General features: G+C 38.8%; 1 protein-coding gene across 1 annotated transcript in view; it reads left to right on the top strand.

Moving 5' to 3' along the window:
• Positions 1-25,704, top strand: part of COL1A2 (collagen type I alpha 2 chain) — a 36,320-nt gene that overhangs the window by 8,322 nt on the left and 2,294 nt on the right. Inside the window, exons 7-50 of the mRNA XM_081244307.1 lie at positions 1,201-1,245; positions 1,334-1,387; positions 1,479-1,532; positions 1,849-1,902; positions 2,323-2,376; positions 2,904-2,957; positions 4,546-4,590; positions 4,884-4,937; positions 5,038-5,082; positions 5,731-5,784; positions 6,320-6,418; positions 6,544-6,588; positions 6,696-6,794; positions 7,220-7,273; positions 7,434-7,541; positions 7,911-7,964; positions 8,066-8,164; positions 9,085-9,138; positions 9,588-9,686; positions 10,072-10,125; positions 10,619-10,672; positions 10,829-10,882; positions 11,148-11,201; positions 12,185-12,229; positions 13,396-13,494; positions 14,687-14,794; positions 15,469-15,522; positions 16,456-16,509; positions 17,232-17,285; positions 17,383-17,436; positions 17,533-17,640; positions 18,017-18,070; positions 18,951-19,004; positions 20,221-20,382; positions 21,120-21,227; positions 21,898-22,005; positions 22,357-22,410; positions 22,499-22,606; positions 22,752-22,805; positions 23,178-23,285; positions 23,753-23,806; positions 23,928-24,035; positions 24,363-24,621; positions 25,039-25,223. Of these exons, the coding sequence (XP_081100433.1) occupies positions 1,201-1,245; positions 1,334-1,387; positions 1,479-1,532; positions 1,849-1,902; positions 2,323-2,376; positions 2,904-2,957; positions 4,546-4,590; positions 4,884-4,937; positions 5,038-5,082; positions 5,731-5,784; positions 6,320-6,418; positions 6,544-6,588; positions 6,696-6,794; positions 7,220-7,273; positions 7,434-7,541; positions 7,911-7,964; positions 8,066-8,164; positions 9,085-9,138; positions 9,588-9,686; positions 10,072-10,125; positions 10,619-10,672; positions 10,829-10,882; positions 11,148-11,201; positions 12,185-12,229; positions 13,396-13,494; positions 14,687-14,794; positions 15,469-15,522; positions 16,456-16,509; positions 17,232-17,285; positions 17,383-17,436; positions 17,533-17,640; positions 18,017-18,070; positions 18,951-19,004; positions 20,221-20,382; positions 21,120-21,227; positions 21,898-22,005; positions 22,357-22,410; positions 22,499-22,606; positions 22,752-22,805; positions 23,178-23,285; positions 23,753-23,806; positions 23,928-24,035; positions 24,363-24,621; positions 25,039-25,223 (3,432 nt within the window). The remainder of the gene's footprint in view (positions 1-1,200; positions 1,246-1,333; positions 1,388-1,478; positions 1,533-1,848; positions 1,903-2,322; positions 2,377-2,903; positions 2,958-4,545; positions 4,591-4,883; positions 4,938-5,037; positions 5,083-5,730; positions 5,785-6,319; positions 6,419-6,543; positions 6,589-6,695; positions 6,795-7,219; positions 7,274-7,433; positions 7,542-7,910; positions 7,965-8,065; positions 8,165-9,084; positions 9,139-9,587; positions 9,687-10,071; positions 10,126-10,618; positions 10,673-10,828; positions 10,883-11,147; positions 11,202-12,184; positions 12,230-13,395; positions 13,495-14,686; positions 14,795-15,468; positions 15,523-16,455; positions 16,510-17,231; positions 17,286-17,382; positions 17,437-17,532; positions 17,641-18,016; positions 18,071-18,950; positions 19,005-20,220; positions 20,383-21,119; positions 21,228-21,897; positions 22,006-22,356; positions 22,411-22,498; positions 22,607-22,751; positions 22,806-23,177; positions 23,286-23,752; positions 23,807-23,927; positions 24,036-24,362; positions 24,622-25,038; positions 25,224-25,704) is intronic.

The following is a 25,704-nucleotide window of genomic DNA, read 5'->3' as shown; positions in this document are numbered from 1 at the left end:
CTGAATTAATGAATAATCATCGTCCATCTCAGCCTCCACAAAATAAACTACCTTTTATGTAAATGAAATTGTTGCAAATACATGGAAAAATGAATAAATATAATTAAAAATTCATGGTGTCAAGGAAAATTATTTTAATGTACACCTAAAAATATTATTTTGATTGAAAAGTGACGGTTTCTTTTAACTTTGAAGCAATTTCTAAAACCAAATAAATAACTCATAATTAAGATGATGAGCTTTTTAATAAAATCCATATTATTTCACTCTAGGCATTAATACAGTGGGGCAGACTTGACTGCAGAGTCCCCATGCTTGATGTGTCATGAGCAAATTACCTGAGACTTGTCTGTGCAATATATTCAGCATTAGAGGAATGGCCCCTACAGAAGAGTTTGCACAGGCCTTGCAAAGGGGAGTCATAATGTGTATTTAGCTTCCAAATACACAATGTGTATTTAGCTTCCAAACTAGTAACACTCTGTTTTACTCTGTGTGCTACAGAATGAAGAACAAAGGCGAAAACAGTCTGCTGTCATTTGGGCCATATTTTCAATAATAGTAGCATATAATAGATTCTTCCAGTAGGATGTTTCAATAATATTTTATTTTTCCTTCACCCCTTATTATATCCACTTTTGTTTGATATTTTCATCAGTCACCAATAGCCCTTAAAGGAGCTATAAGGTTATAACAAACCTCCCTCTAATCATTAAGAAAGACTTTTGATCCTTTTCAATTTATGCCCCTTGTGGCAATAAAAATATCAATTTCTTAGCTGAGTATGATATGAGGAAATGACATATGATAAGGAAATCCAAATGGAAATGCTTCGTCAGCTGCATGAACAGCACTTGTATATTCTGTACTGTGCAAAGACTGAGTCACTTCACTGCATTAGAGCAATCTCAATATGCCCAATTGTGCACAACTTTAAGGAACCTGTGGCCACCTCATCTAACTGAGTTCTGATTTGGATTAGGAGGGGCAAAGGTGAAAGCAAAGGCAGAGAAAACAGTGGAGGAAGCTTGGGTCCTTAAATGCTTCCTTGAGAGGAACAAAAACTATGAAATGAGACCAGGACAATTCTGTTAATTTGTCCATCACAAAACGTCTATGGCACTACTAAGCTAGTCCTGTCTAACCCAACCCTAGGCCATGACGACTTGTCAGTGCTAACTATATCTGTCCTCTTTACAGGGTTTGATGGGACCTAGAGGCCCTCCTGGTGCATCTGGAGCCCCTGTAAGTACTGAAAGCTTATAATCTCTCTTATGTAAAAAGACAGAGAATTAAATAAAGGCTTGGAATGTGACATACTGTTTTTTCTTAGGGCCCTCAAGGTTTCCAAGGACCTCCTGGTGAGCCTGGTGAACCTGGTCAAACTGTGAGTACTTTTCCCCCTTTGTGATAAATATTTTTTTCAAGAAGTTTCTTAATATAGCATTAACAAAACAATGGGTCTCCCATTTTCCTAGGGTCCTGCAGGTTCTCGTGGTCCAGCTGGCCCTCCTGGCAAGGCTGGTGAGGATGTAAGTATTTACTCTTAAGCATTTCCAAATGCCATTTAAATACTCCTGCCTCAACAGAATTTCTGGATTCAAATTAAGTATTCTGCCAAAAGCTGAATATGCCTGACATAATTTTCCCCATATGGATAATAACATTTTAATGAAATAATGATTACTTTTCTTGTATTTAAGGCAATATAATTGTTAATTAAATATATATTTGGATCCACATTTTTATATGATGCCTTTTTTCCCTGTTGTAAAAACCAAGATGACCCGACTTTCATCTGATAGTTTACCAAGAAAGCGTTTACCCTATGATGCTTTCATGTTTTAGGGTCACCCTGGAAAACCTGGACGACCTGGTGAGAGAGGAGTTGTTGGGCCACAGGTGAGATTTTTTTACAACAGTATATAGTCCAAACAGCAGAGGTATCTCATATATAAGATAGTTGCTAAAACTAGAATCAGACTAAGTGGCAACATAGAAGTCATACTTATAACACTCACTGAAGGTATCTGACAAATAAAGGAGCCTAGTTAAGAATGCATACAGGTTTTATTAATGCAAATAATGTAATATTAATGATGGTGAGCATCCTTTAAACAACTAAATTGTGTGTTCTATAAGTACCATAGTATTAGTTACTCAAATTAGAGCAACTTATTTGCTGCTCTGTGCTTACACATATACTAGTCTTTGATTCCAAGCTTGGACTTTGATGAGAAGAAACACTTTGGAGGGAAGAAATCATCGTCTTTTTATTTAGGACAAAAACGTCATTCGTCATCTTCTATGTTTCTTTTTAAGGGTGCTCGTGGTTTCCCTGGAACTCCTGGACTCCCTGGCTTCAAGGGCATTAGGGTGAGCACATTCTTTACCCACAGAAGAGAAAATGTTGATTACTTTTAGTAAAAACCTCAACTATATTTAAACTCCTGGATGACACATATTTGCTTCCAAATTCCTGGAATTTGCCAGAGTGGAGAGAGAGTTAAAGGGTAAGGTGGCCGGAAAGTAAAGTGGGGTGTAGTTTTTTCTTTTTTTTTAGTCTGTTCATAGCTTCCAAGAAAGGAGGATCCCTACAGGGAAGATGGTATAAAATGGGTATAACTTAAGAGGTATTTAAAGCTCTCTGAAGATCATAAAATTATTAATGATGGAAAGTACATGAGAGAGCATCTAGTTCTTTATCCTTCCCTTTCAAGTGTAGGGAGGTTTAGTGACTTACCTAGGGCAGCAGAGGGAGTTTGTTGGGAGCTGGGGCAATGGGACTCCATTCTACAGAAGCAGTCAGAAGCAGGAGATATTAACTGCAAAGATACAAGATGTTTGAGTTGACCAAACACTGTAATGGAATAGCATTTTAATAATAAGGATTTGCCTTTCAGGGTCACAATGGTCTGGATGGGTTGAAGGGACAGCCTGGTACTCCAGGTGTGAAGGTAAATACTAAATCAGAAGCACTGTTTTTAAAACAATTGATTGTAATTTCCCATCACCATCAGAAAGTATATTTTTACTGAAGGCTAATCATATTCTGAAGCATATCTTATTTCCTCTTCAATACTTTAAATCCCTCAGTGGTGAGGACTATGGGATTCTGTAACAAAAGGCCAATTATTAATAATATTTATTTAATTCAATATCTATTAAGCAATTGAGATTAAAAAACATGTCAATAGTTTCTTCCTCCATTTCCTTTTCTCCTATAATTTTAGTCGATCTCTGCAGCCAAAATAAAAGTAAATAAACATATTATCAGATATTAGAACACTATGTTATTTTAAATAGTAAATTCTCCTTTGCCATGCACTAATTAGATGGGTACATTCATGTCACAATATACTTTTCAACCTCTTCCCTGTGATTTATCTGTGCACACTCAAAAAAATTTTAATTAGGTAATTAAAGTCTCAGAAGTGTGTTATCTCTTGGCTGGGCTCTTCTCTGACAGCGTTTTCAACTATAAAATGTTCTCTCTCCTATTAAGGAGATAATGTGATATTAAAGTGAATACCAACGTAATCACAAATTAATGAGTAAGGAATACTAGTGGGACCAGAAATGAACATGAATATGGAGAATCCGTTCTAACTTTCCAGCTGCCACACCAATGGATAAGGTCAAACTCATTCTCCCTGGAGCCTAATATAAGAGCTCAGACTACTGATCACAGCATCATAAAATGTTAGGGCTGCAAGGAGCTTTGGAGACCCTCTCATTTTGCAGATGAGGGAAACTGAGGCTTAGAGAGAGTGAGTGACTTGCCCAAAGTCACACATCTAGAAGTTAGAAGGGCACAGGCTAGAATTCCTGACTCCCACTCTAGTGCTTACTCACAAAGAATACACTTCAGATAGAATCCTAGAAATGAAGGGTCCTTAAATGGTCTCGAAAACCAGGTTTCTTCTATATCTAAATTAGATTATCTTGAAGGAAAGTTCCTTTTCATGTGCCATTGTATTAAATTACCACCAGCACCAGCATCACTACCACCACTACCCCCACCAACATGGTTTTTACTCAAGATAAGAATGTAGATTGGAAAAAAAAAAAAAGAATGTAGATTGGAAGTAAATAAGACAGTTTTATAAAATATTATGCAACTTTAATTTTTCATGCATATTTTATAAAAATAAAAATATTGAGTGTTCAAAATAACTTTAAAGAGGGTAAATATAGTTATGTTGAAAGCAATTTATCCTATCATCCCTTTTTATGTTATCATTGCTAATATATAAGCCTAGTCTAAATGATATCCAAAATCTAAGGGGAAAATTGGGGAAAGGGTAAATAACACTAGACCACATCTCCCTGATTCTGTGATATTTGGTATTATCTAAATAAAAACCCATATTTTATAAATATTTTAAATGTATGTGATTGGCATAATTGAGAAACAATCTATGTAAGAAATGTTACAAAATATATGAATGGTTGAAATTGAAGTAATAGTGTAAAAACTACCAAATCAGAAGAAAATAATTAATATATATAATGAAAAAAACTCAATCTTTCTTTCCCATATAGGGTGAACCTGGTGCCCCTGGTGAAAATGGAATTCCAGGTCAAGTAGTAAGTATTGATTACTTTACTGTAAATCAAAAATGTGTACACTCTTTGCAAGCTGGAACTTCTTTAATGTTTTTGCTAATTACCATTTCCCTTGGCATTGTATTCTTTGATATTTTTCTAATAGCCTTCTGTATAGCTAATTGAAATCATTACCTTTTAGTTGGAATTAGAACAAGACCTATTTATTTCTAGTGGATTCTTGCGCATGTTGGAAATTGGAAAAAGGAAATGATGCCTGTAACTTTTTCTTAAATTAGCATTCTGGATTTCAATGGAAATATTTCTGCTTCTAGGGAGCTCGTGGGCTTCCTGGTGAGAGAGGACGTGTCGGTGCCCCTGGCCCAGCTGTGAGTGCTTCCACGTTTGTTCATTTTTATTCTTTTTTAAAATCTTCTAATAGGTGCCATTTAACTTTCCACTCGACTTTTTTCTTTATTTTCTTCATAGGGTGCCCGTGGAAGTGATGGAAGTGTGGGTCCTGTGGGTCCTGCTGTAAGTGGTGACACTGAGGAATTTGGAAGGGACTGAGAGTGTGGGATGGGAGCTATCTTCTTTATTAATTCCCTATGAAATAACACCATTTTAGACACCTTACCAAATGTTCTAAGAGGCCACTTAAAGGTTCTATTTATAAGAACTACTATCCCTGAGGTTTGTAATTGATATATAAAGTAAAATCTACCTCACCTGGGATACCTGGAATGTCTTCCCTTCGATAACATACCAATGACAGCAGATTAGCTGTCAGTTTTCTCTTTGCCAACATTAAGATCAAGCCACTCTAAGCCACTTCAGTCTTCTGTTGTTGTTTTGTTAATTTTTTTTTCCATTGATGATCACTTTATTTAGGGCTTTTTTTTCCAATAGCGTTTTGTAGGCTTTAGTGCACAGGTCATACTTGTATTTTGTTAAACATTCCACTAATAACTTGATTTTTTATTTTTTTAATATCTTTATTGGAATATAATTGCTTTACAATGGTGTGTTAGCTTCTGCTTTATAACAAAGTGAATCAGTTATACATATACATATGTTCCCATATCTCTTCCCTCTTGCTTCTCCCTCCCTCCCACCCTCCCTATCCCACTGTTTTGTTAATTTACTGAGGAAACTTCTTTCCACCTTCTCCTTTGATTTCAGGGCCCTCTTGGGTCTGCTGGCCCTCCAGGCTTCCCAGGTGCTCCTGGCCCCAAGGTAAAAATGCTGGTGACCATTGTCATTACCTTGATAAACATTTTATTGTGATGTGAAAGATAGGGACTGTGTTTGCATATAGATAATTACAGAACAGGTAGCTTAATTAGTCCCTCCTTCAAAATGGATACAGAATGACCAGTTTTCTCAGATACAGAATGACCAGTTTTCTTACTCTAAACTTGAAATAGATGATCTCTCTGTACCCGAGCACTGTGAGCATAGATAGAGATGGCAACACAGAAACTGATTCCCTGGGGTTCCTCTGGGATACTCCCAAACTAGTTGGGACTGACTGGCTGAGAACCAGAGTCTCTACCAAGAGAGACAGAGGTAGGTGAAGACAGCAATGGTAGCCAAGATGGCAGAACCAGGCCAGGAAAATAGGAACACAAACCCCAATCTGTGGTACCAGATCAGATAAGGGAAATTATTGTAATTCTGAAGAAATTTCATAAAACTTGGTGACCTAAAAACAGAGATATGCTATTTCATTATTTGCTGACTAATGCCTCAATGTCATTCCTGTTTTTAGGGTGAACTTGGACCTGTCGGTAACCCTGGTCCTGCTGGTCCCGCGGGTTCCCGTGGTGAAGTGGGTCTTCCAGGTGTTTCTGGCCCTGTTGGACCTCCTGTAAGTAGCCACTGTCATTAACTTCATTGAGTAGAAGGAAGAAAACAAAAAGAATGAAGGTGGGGTCAAAGAAGAACAGAAATACTCCTATGAACCATATCTTTCTCCCTTCCTTTTCGTCACAGGGCAACCCTGGAACCAATGGCCTTCCTGGTGCTAAGGGTGCTGCCGTGAGTATATGGCTAAAATATGCTGCTGTGGTTTTAAAGGTATTTTAATGGATGCTGTCTCTCCTGCCAGTTGCCTCATGAGGGACCATGCTGCGTTTCTTTCCCAGGGCCTTCCTGGTGTTGCTGGGGCTCCTGGCCTCCCTGGACCCCGGGGTATCCCTGGACCTGTTGGTGCTGCTGGTGCTACTGGTGCCAGAGGACTTGTTGTAAGTGGTCATGGCTGATGCTTTCATCAATCTGAAATACCAGCTCTACCATCATTTCATCCCCATCTAGACTTCGTCTTGTCATCTTATCATCCTTATTTCTTCCTTAGCATTTTCAGTGTGTATTTCTTCTGTAAGTTCATGCACACGTATGTATACTCTCTCCCTCACACCCACACACAGACACACCCCTCCTGCTATCCTAGAACATTACCGAAAGGTCAGTGAGGCACACTTCTATTATATCAGTCTTGTCCTTTCAACCAAGACCATTCCCCTGTAGGTCGTTTAAATATGAACTGAGCATATTTCTTAGAGAACTAAAGCTCTCTTTACTTTGATTCATAAATAGCCCCTGATGTTTGTCTTCCAGAGAGTTGTGACAAATGTTTGTCATTTGACCACTGTTTTGTATTGGACCTTAGGGTGAGCCTGGTCCAGCTGGTTCCAAAGGGGAGAGTGGCAACAAAGGCGAGCCCGTAAGTAGTTCTATAATCACAATTTTAATGGAGTTACTACTTTTTCAATCCAAAAAGTAATATTTTCACTTTTTTAAAGTTATTACTTTTTTTTCTAGCTAGATATGAACACAAATTTTACTTTTCCTGTGTCCCCTTCTTTTGTTTTTTCATTAAATAGGGTGCTGCTGGGCCCACAGGTCCTCCTGGTCCCAGTGGCGAAGAAGGAAAGAGAGGCAGCACTGGTGAAATTGGATCCGCTGGTCCCCCAGGACCTCCTGGGCTGAGGGTACGTTCCAAATGCTCTTGACACCCAGACACACCAGAGGCACCCATTCGTTGGGAATTGGTCAGAATTACTAAGTGCATTTTCTAGATGAAGGAAACATCTGCTTTCCATCTGCTTTATTAAATCACTGACTCTCAATATGATATGTTATAAAATTGGTCTGGAAACAATGTTGACCTACTTTTGCAGAATGTTTCCTCCACACAGTCCTTTGGTGTTTGGATGAAGTTTTTTGGCTTGGTTTGTAATTGTATCTCCCCCTTAAGGTCATCAAGATTTCTTGCATGCATGCCATGTTTCAGTAAATTCTGCCCTACCTGATATAAGGATACTCTCCAATTCTTTTCTATTTCATGTACTTTGTTACAGGGAAACCCTGGTTCTCGTGGTCTTCCTGGAGCCGATGGCAGAGCTGGTGTCATGGTAAGTTGTCTATTACTCACATCCTGGGAAGGAACTTGATGCTTCTGGCCGTGGGTATGTCACTGGAGTTAACAACCTCCCCTCCCCTTTCTTTTTAATAGGGCCCTCCTGGTAGTCGTGGTGGAACTGGCCCTGCTGGTGTGCGAGGTCCCAGTGGAGATTCTGGTCGCCCTGGAGAGCCTGGCCTCATGGGACCCCGAGTAAGTTTCAGATTGATTTTGAGCAAGTCACACCTAGCACTGTTTCCTTTTCTAAAGGGATGATTAATATTTGAAGACAACAATAAAAAAAATCAAAAGTTAATTTGTTAGTAGACTTGCTGATGGTTCCCTTTTTAATTTAACTTTATCAAAGCCCAGTAGATATTTTGACGAATTTAGTTAGTTCATAAATTTCCTATTTATTACTTGATACAATGGCTGTGAGGTTTTTGGAAGAATAGATTTACTTTAATATATCCAAATTAGGTTGGTTCTCCTATCAGCATGAATCTTTTATCTCAATTTGTGAGTTTTATATAAGGTGTTCATGAAATATATTAGGACTATACATTATCAGTTTATTAGATTCATAAGTGAATCATTTTTCCAGCGATCACAAAGTGCTGTAATGTATTCAGCATCACACTAGCTATGGAGAAATGACCTTTAGATCTGTAGACACTCTAATCCATAGCAATAGAGTAATTTTTTGCCTCCATTATCTCTTACGGATGAGTATCAACTGTCATTGTACCATAAACAAGTAATAAAGACACCAAATACAGCAATTTAAAAAATCCACTTTGAAAATTACTTACTAAAAGTATTTGTTTTTCTATTCTAAGGTTAAAAACATATACATTTTGCACATACAGTATTTTGCTCAACAGTTTTTTGAGATATCTTTAAATGGATCAGTTGCACTAAAATTCAGTAAAAGGAAAGGCATTAAAAATAGAAAGAAGAAAGTTTTCAGAGCTCTTTCATACCTCCCAGCTAGTGGCTAATACCCCTAATGTTTTGCCCTAGTCAACAAACAAAAAGTGGGGGGAAAGTGCTTTTGTGAGATTTCAATTAATTGGAGCCTTGAGTATATGTGTTAAAGTGCCAATAGGAAAGCATCCTCATTTATTTTATAGGGTTTTCCTGGTTCCCCTGGAAATGTTGGCCCAGCTGGTAAAGAAGGTCCGATGGTAAGTATCGCTTATATTTTCAAGGATACTTATTGCACCCTTATCAAGTGTTTCCTGTAGCTTATTTATATGTGAACACATTGAAAATATATATTAGCCACATACATATCTGAGAATGCAAAGTAATAGATTGTAATTACAGAGTCCAAATGAACACAGGAGCAAAAGGAGAGAAGGAAAAAGAAAAACATGGCAGGGAATATTGAAGAGGGTGACAAGGGTATGAAAAGAGAGGAGAAAGAGGGAATTTTGTACATATGAGATTGATTTGGATGTGCATGTACCGACATCCTATTTAGAAAAGGAAAGTGGATTCATAATTTATTGACACTTCATACAGGAAGCTCTATACAATCAGAAAATGATTCTGTTTCATCTTGTGGCAGTATCACAAGCTTGAGGTTGTGAGATCCTGTGCTGAGTAAACTTTAAATAAACTCTGGTTTCAGGGCCTCCCTGGTATTGATGGCAGGCCTGGACCAATTGGCGCAGCTGGAACAAGAGGAGAGCCTGGCAACATCGGATTCCCTGGACCCAAAGGCCCCACTGTAAGAATCACCACAACCTCTTCTCCCTTGGCACTTTTTTGCCACATTTCACCAAAACTCTTATTATTTCTCTCCTGCCTCAGTCCACTCTACCTCAAGGGGGTTCCTTTCAACACAAGGAAACTGCAAGCCACTTACCACAACAAAAGTTGACCTCCAGTGTATCATTGTTCCTGCTGAAAATCCACATCTTGAGTCATATGCTCCTGCAGACATAAGTGTACTTTATTGTATCTGGAGCTGCATGATGATGGATCATGCCTTAAATAACATAATTCAAGGACTAGGAATCTAAAAAAAGAAAAAAGGCAAGAAATTCACATTTCAAAATTGTCATGGTTAATTTGACATTAAATGTATTTTTTTTTTTTAATGTTTATTATAGGGTGAACCTGGCAAACATGGTGAAAAAGGTCATGCTGGTCTTGCAGGTCCTCGGGTAGGTACTAACTTCTATGTGGCTCTATCCACATAGTATTCACGTAGGATACACATCTTTTGAGGCCATCTGATATCATTCCATCACTTTCTTTCTAAGATGGCATCCCCAAGCTTCCTTTTACCATCACAAAATGTCTTTTCTCTTTAACCACACTTATAAGGCAGTGAGCTATGATGAATCAGAATGTATATTAAGTCAAAAATATTTATGGATGCATTTGGGTTTTATTTAATTCATTTTATGATTAAAAGGCTATGAATATACTAGTAGCATTCTCTGACTTTCATAAATTGCCCTTCATCCATGGACTTCCTATGAGCCATATCACAAGTTAGTAGGTAGTATTTGGGCCTTGGCCACAATGTGTTTAATTCATGATGAAATAACAAGCTTTGTTGTGAGGAAGTAATACATGAGGGAGGCTTTGGGGTATCTTAAATTGTCTGACTCACAGGCAACTAACTCTGAGCCTTTCTGTTGAACATTTTAGGGTGCTCCAGGTCCTGATGGAAACAATGGTGCTCAGGGACCTCCTGGACCACAGGTGAGTATTTCTCTCACTCTTGCTCTATTTTGCACTAAAATGAATCTAGTCCCACAAAAATGGCCATCTCTTTTTTTGTCCAGTCTAAAAGTTATGTAGCTAGATAGCAATGGTGGCATATATCTCTATTTATGTAATCTTTCCTATCACTTTCAGGGTGTCTCGGGTGGAAAAGGTGAACAGGGTCCCGCTGGTCCTCCAGGCTTCCAGGTAAGTCAGCTAAAACATACAGACCACTGCTTTTGGTCAGACTATCCAGCTGTAAGTAACTATAACACTCTCCCCACCACACAGAACATGGTTTCAGAACTGAAGCAAAGAAGCATACATTTTTTCAAGGCAAACTTTTCTGTAATCCTTTAGTAACACATAATAGTGATCATGTTGATATTAGATATTTTCCCAAAAAAACCAATTATTAGAAAATCCCCCAAATATAGCCATAAAGATTGAGGTTTGTCTTTTTTTCATCTAGGGTCTGCCTGGCCCTGCAGGTACAGCTGGTGAAGCTGGCAAAGCAGGAGAAAGGGTGAGTAAAACAAGTGATAGTAAATTCGCCTAAACTTGGGACTTTCCCTCTGTTTAATACCCTACTGTGCAATTATAATATGCAAAAGGAAACTCCATATTTCATATGTTAATGATAGTGTTCTACATATGTTGGTACTGATGGAGAGAATGAGCCAAGTTACTCATTTTCATTCAAATTACTTTGTTTTAAGGATTGAATGAAACATCACATTATGGAAGTACAATATCATGAACATTCCATTTAATAGCCTTACTTTTTGTATTGTTCTTGGTAATGTTAAAATACAAATTATTTCCCTCTCCATAGTAAAAAAAAAAAAAAAAATGCACTGATTTTCCATCAAACTAGACCCTGAAAAATTGCTTTTAATGTTTTTCTTGGCATTCAGACATGACACTGCTATTCACAATCAGGGCATGAGTTCTGAGTCATTTTATCTGTAATTGTGATGAATGTGCCTCAATTCAGTTACATTCTGTGGCCTGCTCTCCTTTGTCAACAGTGGGGCACATTAAGGAGACAGCTGGTCAGTAATAAAGGAGATACACTTGGGTATACAATTAACTAGGTAATGTGCAGAATATGATCATTTCTATTAAGAAAGCAGTCTGTTATATAACTAAAAATAGGCAATGTCTGATATTGTTCATCATCGTTATTTATTATATTATCAAAGGAGATAGTTTTTTGTCACTTTTTAAAAAGCAATAAACCAAATAATGAGAGACTAAAATTTTCTGATACCAGGTTCTAGGATAGATATATATTTAATGTCAGTGGAATTCTCACTTTTTAAAAATCTTTCCATACACCACTGAAAGCTTTCTTGTTCCTAATAGCCTGTGTACTTATACAGTCACGTAGGTAGAGCCTATCTGGCTTTATTTCACTCTCAAAACTTTTCTAAGTATCATAAACATATGTGGATTTAGAGAACATACATAAGTTTCACACTTTATTTTTTCTCATGCTTTGCCTAGGGTACCCCTGGTGAATTTGGTCTCCCTGGTCCTGCTGGTCCAAGAGTAAGTGTTACTTAACTTTCATAAAATTCTCGCAATGTTTTTAAAACAAATGGTGCCTTCTCCTAAAAACTATTGATGACCTTGTAACAGCAAATTCCTGACACTCTTCTGTAGTCAAACATAATCTGCAGAGAACATTCAATTTCTAAATTGATAGTAGACTTTTTATATAATTGCTCATATTTCTTATTTAAAAACCACAGGATTATAAGAAACATAAATGAACTAATATATGTATTATATTCAGTGATTTATACAAACAAGTATGATATATTTATGACAGTGGCTCGACCTGAGCTAAGGAAAAGTAATATCTTACTAAGATTTAAAATCAATTTTTCCAATGTGTGTTGGTGTTCAAAGTCTAAAAGATGAAATCATGAGCCTACTTTTATTTTAAATATTAAATAGATTGATGTCATTTGTCTGTGGTCATTAGAATAACTGGAGAGATTAGTTGGCCTCTGAAGTATATTGTCATGTGGCTAGTTACCATATAGCTAGGATGCCCAAACAAATTTACTGTCATAGAACCATAGTATCATAGAACCAAATTATAACAAGGGCCTTTGAAACAGTTGCAATGTGGACTTACATGTTAAATATTCTGGACCATAGAATACTATGTTGTAGTGATATTTACATGCAAATTGGGAAATATTTAGATAGATAGGTAGAAAGAGAGACACACATACAAATACACACATTTTCATACATATATTCTCTGTTAACTATATTATAGCTGTTACATCACTATTGCATGCAATTGTATAAAGAGAACATAGATATGAAATGTCTAATCTTATTTACATCTGGCATTGCTATTCACCTAAAATGATGCTACTGTGCATAACTGGCATCTATTTTTACCTATGGACCTATCACAAAAAAAGGAAATGAATTCCAAAAGTTGAATATTACACTCTAAAAGCAACAAATTTTGGAGTTGTAGCCATAGAACATTAGAGCTGAATGAGACCTTAGAGGTTATCTCATCCCATCCCTTCATTTTACTAGTAGAGAAATTAAGGGAAAAATCACTATAATTTGCTAGTAAATGGCAGAACTAGGATTCAAAAGCTAAACAAGTGTGAACTCTAATGTGTAAAGTGGTATCTCTGAAAATGATGAACAGTGTGACACTTCTTCTAATCTCCTTTTCATAGGGGGAACGTGGTCCCCCAGGTGAAAGTGGTGCTGCTGGTCCTGCTGGTCCTATTGGAAGCCGAGGTCCTTCTGGACCTGCAGGGCCCGATGGGAACAAGGTAAAACTTTGTTACATATTGCTGGTTTGGCCCAGTGTGCTCTAGAATAAGTAAATCCTTTACAGAAGTAAATGAATTGTTTCCCAGATTTTTTAAAATTTATTTCCAGTTCTGTGATGATTTCCACCTCAGTAAATAACAATCTGATTCCAACAGACCTGAATTATTCCAAAAGAGGCAAAACCCCAGTGTTCTACACACATAAATGAATTAGTATGAGTTTTCACTCTTTTCTCATCACACTATTTATACTTTTGTCTTAATCTAGAAACATCGTATACATTTGGACACTATTTTTAGAGAATGAACTTTTACCTTCCCAACATCCTACTTCATAAAGTAAAATTTCAAAAAGTAATCTAAATTTTAACAATAAGATAATTTTATGATGATAAAAATTAACTGGACAGTACATTCATCCCAAAAACATAAGCCTGAAAACTTGTGTTTCAAAATAGAATCTGTGGTCTAGATCTTAAAATAGATGGAATTACACATTTCTGAAAAACAGATTACTTCAACCACAATAAAGAGAAGGTAACATATTACTTCTGATTCTTACCTTTAAGGGGTAAAGATTTGCTATAAAAGGCTATTTTGGTATATGGAAGGATATTGGAAAAAATAAAAATAAAGTAAGAGGGAGAGAGGAAGTAAGAAAGGAAATATTGGTTCTGTGAGAAAGTACTTTCAAAGGGTTTTATCTCAGGAGCTAGTCAACAGGTTTTAAATATGTGGAATTGTAAGGTTTTATAAAAAAATGGAAGCTATAGTCCACACTCTTAAGAAGATTAGAATGTAAACATCTCCCCGGTTGATGAGGTCTCTTTCCACATTTCCTGTCTGAGCTAAGAGACTTAACCTTGAAAAACGTTTGTGGGCATTTTTCACTCTCTGCCTTCCATTGTCGTACCCTCTTCTCTCCCATGCCTGACTTCCTTAAGAGGACTGGGAGCAGGTTATAGAAAAATCACAGGCACCCATCCTACTACCCTCTTCTCTTTAGTCACTGTGTCATTAACAGCATCTTCCTCGGTTATATTCTCCCTCCTTTCAGTAGGCCTCCTTTGTGTCTCTAAGCAGGCGAGCATGCTATCCATTAAATGTTTAAATTGGAATGCTTCAAGAGTTTGGCTTTTCATTTTCTTCTTGTACCACAGAAATAACTGATTTTACATGTGTTTGATTCAAGGGCGAACCTGGTGTGGTTGGTGCTCCAGGCACTGCTGGTCCATCTGGTCCTAGTGGACTCCCAGGAGAAAGAGGTGCTGCTGGCATACCTGGAGGCAAGGGAGAAAAGGTAGCCTCTCAGTGTTTTACCTCAATACATATTGTTGATGAATTCTCACAAAGAAGGCTGTGCAAGGTCAACCTTTTTTTTTTTTTTTTTTTTTTTTTTTACAGTTCTTGGCAGGTGGTCTGGTAGCATTTTGATATCTATCTATATACATTTCCCTCTGCCACCTAGCACCTACGCATTTCTAAACTCACTAATCTGGCAAAATTCCTTGCTACCATGGAATTTCACGCAAACAGATGGTGTTGAGTAATACATGAGGCTCATTTTAATGCCACTAACAATAATGCCTCAGCCTGCCCTAATTAATGGGAAGAAGCTATATTGAACAGCTGTCAACCGTGCTGCTGCATTAGTTATGCCATAAGAGTGATCAGGCACTGAAGCCCATTGTGATGTTGCCTTATAATTCTGTCCACATGAATTTGTACCTTGCTTGATTACACTTCAGGAGGGTATATGGAAATTAGAAAAGAATATTTAACACTAATCTGGAAAGGGCCTTGAATTATTTTTTCCTCATTCAATATTTTATAGAATGGTAGGGAATCAAAACATTACTAAAGATCTTAAATGAACAAAAGTATTATAGCATCTTCTGTAAAAACACTGCGGATTAATTTTGATTCAAAAATTTGGTCGGAAAACAGAAAGTTGCTCTTGCTTTTTACTTTCAGGGTGAAACTGGTCTCAGAGGTGATGCTGGTAGCCACGGCAGAGATGGTGCTCGTGTGAGTAGAATTCTGTTGGTACTCAGATTGTTTTGTTCTGTTCTGTTTTGTTTTACATTTCACTCAATTTGAGTTGAGAAGCTTTCCAAAACTGAACTGACAAAAGAGGGATTCAAGTTTTGTAAAAGAGTATTCCATTCCTTCCTGGATCTATGACTAATAATACCATTTTACATGTTCCAAAAGAAAAATTCAAATGAGCACTTATCCCCTTGAAAGTCATAGCCTGAATTTTCTACCTTCCTTAGTGTTAACTATACCAAGTACAAACTACAGTCCAAAATCTCTAGGTTTAATAGAACATTAAGTGATTGTTTAAGTTATCATAGGGCTTTAGAAAAAACAATAATTCTTACATTTTAGGAAGCCAGAACTCCTAATAAGGTCCTATTTATTCAAATGTATACCCTAAGAATTTATCACTCAAAGAGCAGCCCCAAAGATTAACTGTTAATGCCATGGAGATGCCAATATAATCCCATAAAGGTATAATAATCCTACCTAGAGTGTTGATATCATGGCTCTTCCAGGCCATAAGCCACTTGGGCTCTTCTCACCTCTCCCCCAGGGCTGATAACTCCCTGTGGCACATTCATCATATCCTTTCTCCGACTCACACAGTCCTCACAGTTCTTAGCAAGGCTAGTCATTTGCTACTTTCCAGGGAATTTTACAAGAGCAGAGAGTTCAGATCTCCCCAGTGTTCCTAACCTGCCCACGACTTAGTTCCATAACCTTCACCACTAGGGTACTCTCCTCCTGAGAGTGGCTTCTAATAGTCTTGATAATTAGAACTGAAATGCTTCAAAGGCTTTCTTGGTGTCCACCCAGAGTGTTCAGTCACTGTATAAGCACAGCAAGGGGAAACAGCAAGGGTCACTTTTGACGGTATGGGGGTGTTATTAACAAGACTTGTTTTCTTTTTGGTACTAGGGTGCTCCTGGTGCTGTAGGTGCCCCTGGTCCTGCTGGAGCCAATGGGGACCGGGTAAGCATGCATTTTCACTGAGTTGCAGCTCTCTGATCCAATGGCGGTATCTAAAATTCCCTGCCACCCTGGCCCCAAAGGGCCCTGGCAATTCATTTTTATGGCTTGGTATAAAGCCCATTTATTTAAAAACTTATCCATTAGTATGGGGCAGCAAAAACAAACGCTGTGTGTTTAAAGTTCTCTTTCCCTTCCTATACACGTGCCAGGTATCTGATCTATACTTCAATCCCTATCATTTGTTTTAAAGTCTTTTAAAGTCTTTCGGGGTTGCCCATTAACAATATCCTAATGCACTGAGCCTTCTTGAAGCCTTCATTGTAAAAAAAAAAAAATCAATAAAATACATAGTGTGCCCATTTCACATTGAACAGTCCACTTAAAATAGACCTTATTTATTGTCTTGCACAAATTGCAGCAAATAGATCAGCCCTGTGTCCATCTAAAAATTAAAATGTCCTCCTCCTGGTATTGTGGGCACTGATTTATAGTGTTTTGGCAAGTGTATGACCAATACCATTTCACCCTCCAAAATGAATACAATATTATGCAGGGTAAGAATCCATTTCACTTTTCTCTGTGAGATGTGAATTAGTTATCTCTTTGGATGCAATTGCAAACCCTGGCAAGAGCCCACTGTCTACGCCTGTTCCCTCTCCCTCCTACCTCTTTGAGCATTTGTATGAGGAACACTGACAAACTCATTTTTGGCCCCCTTATAGGGTGAAGCTGGTCCTGCTGGTTCCGCTGGTCCTGCTGGTCCTCGTGGTAGCCCTGTAAGTAAAAACCTGGGTCACTTTAGACACTCATAACTTCTAGACACTGATGAATCTAAGATTGCTAAGACATTTTAAAATCCCTTTTCCCACCTAGGGTGAACGTGGTGAGGTTGGTCCCGCTGGCCCCAATGGATTTGCTGGTCCTGCTGTGAGTATCATGTGACACAGGTTAATCTGAAAACATTCCAAGTTAGCAAGTAGAGTAAGTTGGAACACCTGAACTATAACTGTTCCTTTCCAACAGGGCGCTGCTGGTCAACCTGGTGCTAAGGGAGAGAGAGGAACCAAAGGACCCAAGGGTGAAAATGGCCCTACTGGCCCCACAGGCCCCGTTGGAGCTGCTGGCCCATCTGTAAGTTGAATTCACTGATGGTCAACATAGCCTGTGCAGTTACCCATGAAATCTTATAACTCAACATAAATCAATCAAGTGCCTGCTATACATCAGGGAACATACCAGATAGAAGACAATTTTAAAATAAGAGTTAACATTTGCATACCACTTTACACATTATAAAAGTTTCATAAATATTGTTTTATCTCACTTCTTTGATTACCCATAAAGGTGGTAATATTGAAGTAAGGGCATTTATTTTATATAACACAGATAATCATTTTACATTTCTAGATTTGATTCTAATAGACATGGGGATGATCCATTTGAAGAAAAGAGTAATATTTATAAAGATTGTTTTCTGATTTGACCATCTTTTTTTGTTTCCATGTAGGGTCCAAATGGTCCCCCTGGTCCTGCTGGAAGTCGTGGTGATGGAGGCCCCCCTGTGAGTATTTACAGTCTATTCTGATAATTTTTCTTTCTTCAGAATCTATTAGGGACAACTTGAAAGTTTGGAAATTTGGGGTAATTTGGACTATAATGAGAGTCTTGAGAGTCAAGCTAAACTGTTTAAAGAAATTCTGATAATGTAGTTAAGATCAGACTCATGGAATGTTAACTTAATCCCAGCTGGAACTCAGTGCACTGTATGTTGCTACCACTTCGCTTGAGGTAGTGATAACCAAAGTTAACCCCAAGTAGTTTAATTGTGAAATGGGTAAAATATTTCTTTGGTACCTTTTATCGTTTTGTTGATGCCCCCCTTCTTCTGCCTGATTAGGTCCCTTCCCTTGGTGTCCAGTGCTATCACACTGACTTCCTAGAGACCCAAAGCTCCCCAGGAATCAACTCCACTGACTTCTTCCTCCTCTCATTGGACAGCAATTAATACCCTTGGTCTTTTATTATACCTTCTTCTGTAAACAAAATTACTTACTCAGTGTCCATTCCCTTAGCACCCAGCCAGGTGGTTAAGAGTTATTAATATATACAGATCATACATAATAATAGTATAGTGTCTTGTCTTCTTGCTTGTACAACCATCAGGCAATATGTTAGCATTTCAAAAAAGAACTATCAGAGCCTTAATGCACAATATAGGCATTGCAACTGGGGGCATGCTGGTCAGGAAGATGTGTAGAGATGGAGGGTCTTTGGGGTCCTGGGTATATTTAACATAATACCCTACCTGAGGCTGTCACTGCCTACTCTTTGGTCCATCCTTGGTCACATGTACTGAGGATTTTCCAAGGGAGAAATTTCCATCTTACCCAAATTCCTGGAGTTGGTGCTGACTGTGGAATTTTAATGTGCTTGGTTCTTAGGGTGCTACTGGTTTCCCTGGTGCTGCTGGACGGACTGGTCCTCCTGGACCCTCTGTAAGTAAATCACTTCAAAATGTGTCTTGGGCCTCCCTGGTGGCGCAGTGGTTGAGAGTCCGCCTGCCGATGCAGGGGATACGGGTTCGTGCCCCGGTCCGGGAGGATCCCATATGCCGCGGAGCGGCTGGGCCCGTGAGCCATGGCCGCTGAGCCTGCGCGTCCGGAGCCTGTGCTCTGCAACGGGAGAGGCCACAACAGTGAGAGGCCCGCATACCGCAAAAAAAAAAAAAAAAAAAAAATGTGTCTTCATTTATTTACTCTGGCCAAAATCCCTAGCCCCTAGTAGGAAACTGGTAAGAAACTCCCTATGAAAAACATGCTACTAATATTTTGCTATTACTTTCCTAATCTGAAATCAGTTTTTCTGAATCATTAAGGCAAAATCATCAAAAATTATATTAGAAATATCAGTTTAAGAGACTTTTATTCATGTGAACATAAGTCCCCTTGTCCCCTTTTAGGGGCATGGTCTCTTTGTTAAAAATAAAAAACAGAACAGTTTTAGTCACATATCAGATATTTCTATATCTAATTACCCTTTATGGCCAACATTCTGCCTCCGTTGTTAAAGTATAATTGTTCCTGAATTTAAAGGTGGTTTGGCCTCTAATTTAATTCTGATTCAGACTCTCCTGTCAGGACTCAAGAGAATTTAATTAATTACAAAGGATTAAGTCTTCTGGTTAAGGTTTCAGGGAAAAAAAATAGCGAAGATGTTGATTTCTTGGAATCCTTTCACAGGTTCATAACAGAAAAATCTTCATTCCCTGTAGGCATTTAATTAAACCTAGTTGAGAGCATATGTGATTCCTCAATTATGAGCAAAATGCCTGTATTGGCTTTCTTCAAAAAGAAACAAGCAGAGTCCTCCAAAACCCAAATTCCCATTCATTTACAGCTAGCTCTTATAACTCGACATAGTTTTGATTCCAGTATGCCAGGTGGCTGGTGGCACAGCATTGCTTTTTCTCACAGACATTTGCCATAGCTTCTGCCTCGGTTGTTCACTTTATTACAGCCCCAGGAGAGGAAGATGAAAGTTGCTTCTTTCTACAAGAAAGATTGTTAAAACTTCTAAACATTTCTCCAAAATGACCAGGATATTATTTTGTTGCTTCAAGTTGTTTGCATCTTAATATTGAGAACCTCAGCTGCTCTCTCCCATTCCGTGATGATTAACAGAAAGTAAATGACCTCATGTATTTGCTCACAGGGTATCACTGGCCCCCCTGGTCCCCCTGGTCCTCCTGGTAAAGAAGGACTTCGTGGGCCTCGTGGTGACCAAGGTCCAGTTGGTCGAACTGGAGAAACAGGTGCTTCTGGCCCTCCTGGCTTTGCTGGTGAGAAGGGTCCCTCTGGAGAGCCTGGTACTGCTGTAAGTGATTTCAAACTCCTCTTTCTTAATACCTTGTGTTGAATTAATATAAATCCCTTATACAAATCTTCAGGTGGCATATATTTGTTGATGAGTATTGCAGGCTCTCAAGTAGAGCTCAGTTGAGCCAGGAAATCTATCCAACAGATATTGAGGTGTCATGGCTTCAGCAGATGCTCAGAAGGCACTAGATGGAGATGACAATAAGTGAGGGAACTCACTGTTTTATCAATACAGTCCTTTAAGCTGTTGTGAGGGTACCTCACTGGTACTGGGATTAGAACAGCATCCCATTGCTATGGTCACTCTACTATAAATTAATCAATATCAGTAAGCTACCACTTTTTTAAACATGCAATGTGCAGTATTATTGCTACTCTGAAATGTGACTTTACTAGACCTGGTGCAGTTAGAGGCCAAGGTCAAAATTTGCTTCCCAGCATAAATTCTATAAGAACTCTATTCCCTCACTCCAAGATGGCTTCATTAATCCCAACCACATATTTTTAAATGTTGTTCCATTGGTCTCAAGGAGGAACCAGGTACAAAGAAATAAACATGCCAAGATGTAAACTCATTGTCTTCACTAGAGAAAAGATAGCCAAAGATATGTTCTACTAATAGGAGGTCATTAGCCTTTTTCTAAACTGAGGATAAACTCATTCTCAGAAGCCTCAAGCCAACCTGTGTTATCTCCTAGGGTCTTACAGTAATACTCTATTTTTACTGTTGTTTAGGGACCTCCTGGCACCCCAGGTCCTCAAGGTCTTCTTGGTGCTCCTGGTTTTCTGGGTCTCCCAGGCTCTAGAGGTGAACGTGGTCTACCAGGTGCTGCTGGATCTGTGGTGAGTGTTTGACACCATTCTTATTCTCATTAACATAAGAAAAGATTTAAAAGCTGCCACTTCAACTGTGACAGACTGATCAGTGAATAACTCCACTTAAGATTTTTTATTCATGGCATTTTCTTTATACAGATCACATGTCACTTATCTAAGAGGCTTTAACACCACCTTACTTAGACACATGCTATAAAGACACAGCTCAACATTATGCAGAACAATTTTTGTTCTTTTTACATGCTTAAAAACGATATAAGCTCTAATTGCACTTGCTCCTCTGCAGTATGAAATGCTAGCGTCATCTATCCTGTAGGAAGAATGAACCTCTAGAAGTTCTGAATCATTCCATTAAACCTAATACATGGCAGCAACTAGGAACCATCTAATCCCCATAAACTCTCTCAACTTTATGAATTCATGTTATTTGGAAAATCAGATGAAACTAGACTCACCTTGTACAGAGCAACATTCCAAAAGTACATAAAGCTGACCATCTAAGTGTGTAGGAGGAGGGCAAAGATGACACTAATGCCACTTCTTACCATTATGTGGCCCACTCACTTTCAATCTGCCTTCTCGCTTAAAACTGGAATCCCCTGGCTAACATTGTTTTGGGAGAATGAGAGTGGCACTCAATCCAATGAGAGGAATGTTGTCTTCTCTGTCTCTTTAGGGTGAACCTGGCCCTCTCGGCATTGCAGGCCCAACTGGGGCCCGTGGTCCCCCTGGTGCTGTGGGTAATCCTGGCGTCAATGGTGCTCCTGGTGAAGCTGGTCGTGATGTGAGTCCAACATTTGGCTTGTAAAATATAACCTAGCAGTACTTCCTTGTGTGTAACTTTGTATCCTGAGCTGAGGTCTACATGTACTCACCACTCCCAGTATTGACAATCCTAAAAATAACTTGGGCTGGGGAATGAGTCTTTAAGTAGCATACTTCAAGTTGGCCAAAATATTAAAAAAAACAACTCTATAAAAATCTAGGTTGGCAAGTTCTTATTCCCATTTTTAACAGCCTGAAAAGGGGGTTCTCCATTGGGCACTGGGAGTAATGAAGGCAGATAGCTGAACTGTAGGGGTCAGTGAGCTACAGAGCCTCCCTAAGCACCTTAATTGGCATGGTGTCTTCACAGGGCAACCCTGGGAGTGACGGTCCCCCAGGCCGCGATGGTCAAGCTGGACACAAGGTCAGTACACCTCACCGTTGTTCTCTAACTTAAAAAGGACTAAACTACAGGCCAGATTGATACTAAGCTTCATTTCTGCCTTCGGCAGGGGGAGCGTGGTTACCCTGGTAACATTGGTCCCACTGGTACTGTGGGCGCACCTGGTCCTCAAGGCCCTGTGGGTCCCACTGGCAAACATGGACACCGCGGTGAATCTGTAAGTTTATAAACACCAGTCCCTTAATGCTGTCATCCTCAACAGGCTTTACCTCTGACCTCCCCACACTTGGGAACTGTGGTGGCCTAGGGAGGAGGATCTTTGGCTTGGCTGATAAATTGTGTTTTTCTTTTCTAATTCACAGGGTCCTTCTGGTCCTGTTGGTCTGGCCGGTGCTGTTGGTCCAAGAGGTCCTAGTGTATGTACATGGTGAAGATTTCTGTACAACAGTTAGGGAGAATCAGTCCACACTGTCCATTAAAGAAGATAAATAATACATAGACTGGATTTTATATATTTTTTAAAATTTAGTCCATGTGGAGAGTTGCTACAAATACCTTTTAATCTCTTATATTTCAAATCTATTCTTATTTGTATTAAATTATCACAACGCTTAGCCACTTTACAGACAGCTCAACTAAAGCAGATTAAGAGTTGGGAGTAGCACCCACATGGCTTTTAGACCTTTGTATGTCTTGAATTATCTTTGTAAACAGATTGAACAATATTTGTGGAGAAATGAGTGTCATCTTTCAAAGGTAAATGTCCTATCTGTCCTTTTTCTTTATAGGGCCCACAAGGTATTCGAGGTGATAAGGGAGAGCCTGGTGATAAGGGGCCTAGAGGTCTTCCTGGCTTAAAGGGACACAATGGATTGCAGGGTCTTCCTGGTCTTGCTGTAAGTACAATGTGGACATCCAGCATGTACACAGATCTTAAAGTCCTTCAACTCAGAATGAACTTCCTCACAATTTCACTGCTATTGTTCTAAAATGTCCTACATCATATTCACTTCCCGTTCTCTAAGTCCATAGCTCAGAGGTAATGTGATTTCATCCCAACATGAAAAGGTGAGGGTTAGGGGAGATAGAAATATACATATATTAAAATCTCCTGGCAACAATGTCCTTCAACCCCACTTAAAATAAATATAATTAGAGGAATGACTAATATTGCACTTCTGAAATGGCTTGTAGAAAAAAATAATTGAATATAATAGACATAATGAGAGAAAAGAGTCCCATTTTACATTTTCAATTTTCTCAATCCAGAGTCCATTGAAACTAAAGTTTTCCATTCAATTTTTTGAAATCTATGTATCGACACATGTTCTGAAAGTGTGATTTTCCTATTCTCTCTTTAAAGGGTCATCATGGCGATCAAGGTGCTCCTGGCACTGTGGGTCCTGCTGGTCCTAGGGTAGGTCAACTAAGAGACGTTTATCTCTGAAAGGAGCCTATGGCAGGCAGTGAGCCCCAGACCTCTTCTCCCTTGTGAGGTTTTTGCTGGCTCACACAGACTTGGTTTCCTTCTTCCCTAGGGCCCTTCTGGTCCTTCTGGCCCTTCTGGCAAGGACGGTCGCACTGGACATCCTGGTGCAGTCGGACCTGCTGGCATTCGTGGCTCTCAGGGTAGCCAAGGTCCTGCTGTAAGTATGATTTAGGGAAATAATAAAGGGCATCACTGACCTAAAGGAATATCTTCTTTAGACTAAACCAAGACAATTAAAACAACACATTAAAGTAATCCCCTGTTTCTGTATGTTCTCTAAAATATATAAAAATTGTCTTTATGTAATGAGCTCTATAAGCCCATCCCTGCAAGTATGCCTGGGAGCAAGTTGTTATTTACATGAACTTGATTCTTTTTTACTTATTAGAACATGCTTTTGTGTGAATTCGACGGAAAACCTGCTCTCCTTCTCTCTCACTGTAACCAAATACAAAGCCTCCTCTTTCTTACTTATACTTTGCAGGGCCCTCCTGGTCCTCCTGGTCCTCCTGGCCCTCCTGGCCCAAGTGGTGGTGGTTATGACTTCGGTTTTGATGGAGACTTCTACAGGGCTGACCAGCCTCGCTCACCACCGTCTCTCAGACCCAAGGATTATGAAGTTGATGCTACTCTGAAATCTCTCAACAACCAGATTGAGACTCTTCTTACTCCAGAAGGCTCTAGGAAGAACCCAGCTCGCACATGCCGTGACTTGAGACTCAGCCACCCAGAATGGAGCAGTGGTAGGTTGAGTTGTCCAACCAGAATGACCCTTCTCTCAAGTTAGGCTTTTCAAAATCAGTTCCCACTGATATTTAGAGTAAAAAGGTATTTGGGTAAAAACTGCATTATGTGAAATCATACCCACTTAATAAAACATTTTCTTCTCCCAACCAGCACCCATTTTCAAGATTGTCTTGATATCTGTTTTTGCCCTTTTCATGGTAATAAGTACCCTGATTTGATTTTCATGGAGAGGAGAGGAGGAACTGTCTAATTTAGAAAATAGCCACCCTCTTCCTGTTAATGTGGAGTAGACAATATAACAGTACAATCAAACCTGTTACTTATGGGTATCAGAATCTTTGACTAGTAATTATTAGAACCTATGTGCCACTCAATGAGAGGTTTTATGATCTGGGTCTTGTTTTTTTTAAAAGGTTACTACTGGATTGACCCTAACCAAGGATGTACTATGGATGCTATCAAAGTATACTGTGATTTCTCTACTGGTGAAACCTGCATCCGGGCTCAGCCTGAAAACATCCCAGTCAAGAACTGGTACAGAAGTTCCAAGGCCAAGAAGCATGTCTGGGTAGGAGAAACTATCAATGGTGGTACCCAGGTAAGGAATCCTACAAACATTCCTTCTCCTACTAAATAATATCTTGTTAGGATTATTTGTTTTTTAATTATCTACATTTTAGCCCTTTACCAAAATGGGCTTTTTAAAAGAAACTACTCTGTTCTTGGGTTTGGTTATATCCTAGATTGCACGTTAAAGATGGATTGATTAGACATACCCATATAATTCAAAAATAATTATTCAAATGTGACTTAATTGATAATCACTGGAGAAACTGACTAATGTCATTTAGTGTGAAGGAGTACTGGCCAGCATATAGTCCAGTACTCATGCCACATGTATTTTCAAGATATGAGCTTTTCTGAATTTCTAATTACAAGTTTTCATCAACTTTATTGGTGGGAATTACAGAAAACGAAAACTAAAGGGGTCTGAATCTCTAGATCCTTGCTCTCTTATTTTAAAAAAGAAACTCGTGTGTGTGTGTGTGTGTGTGTGTGTGTGTGTGTATGTATATCTG

This window comes from Mesoplodon bidens (genome assembly GCF_964165515.1).
Source record: "Mesoplodon bidens genome assembly, chromosome: 9".
In the NCBI taxonomy this organism is placed as follows: Eukaryota; Metazoa; Chordata; class Mammalia; order Artiodactyla; family Ziphiidae; genus Mesoplodon; species Mesoplodon bidens.
This window is presented reverse-complemented; position numbering and strand designations above follow the sequence as displayed.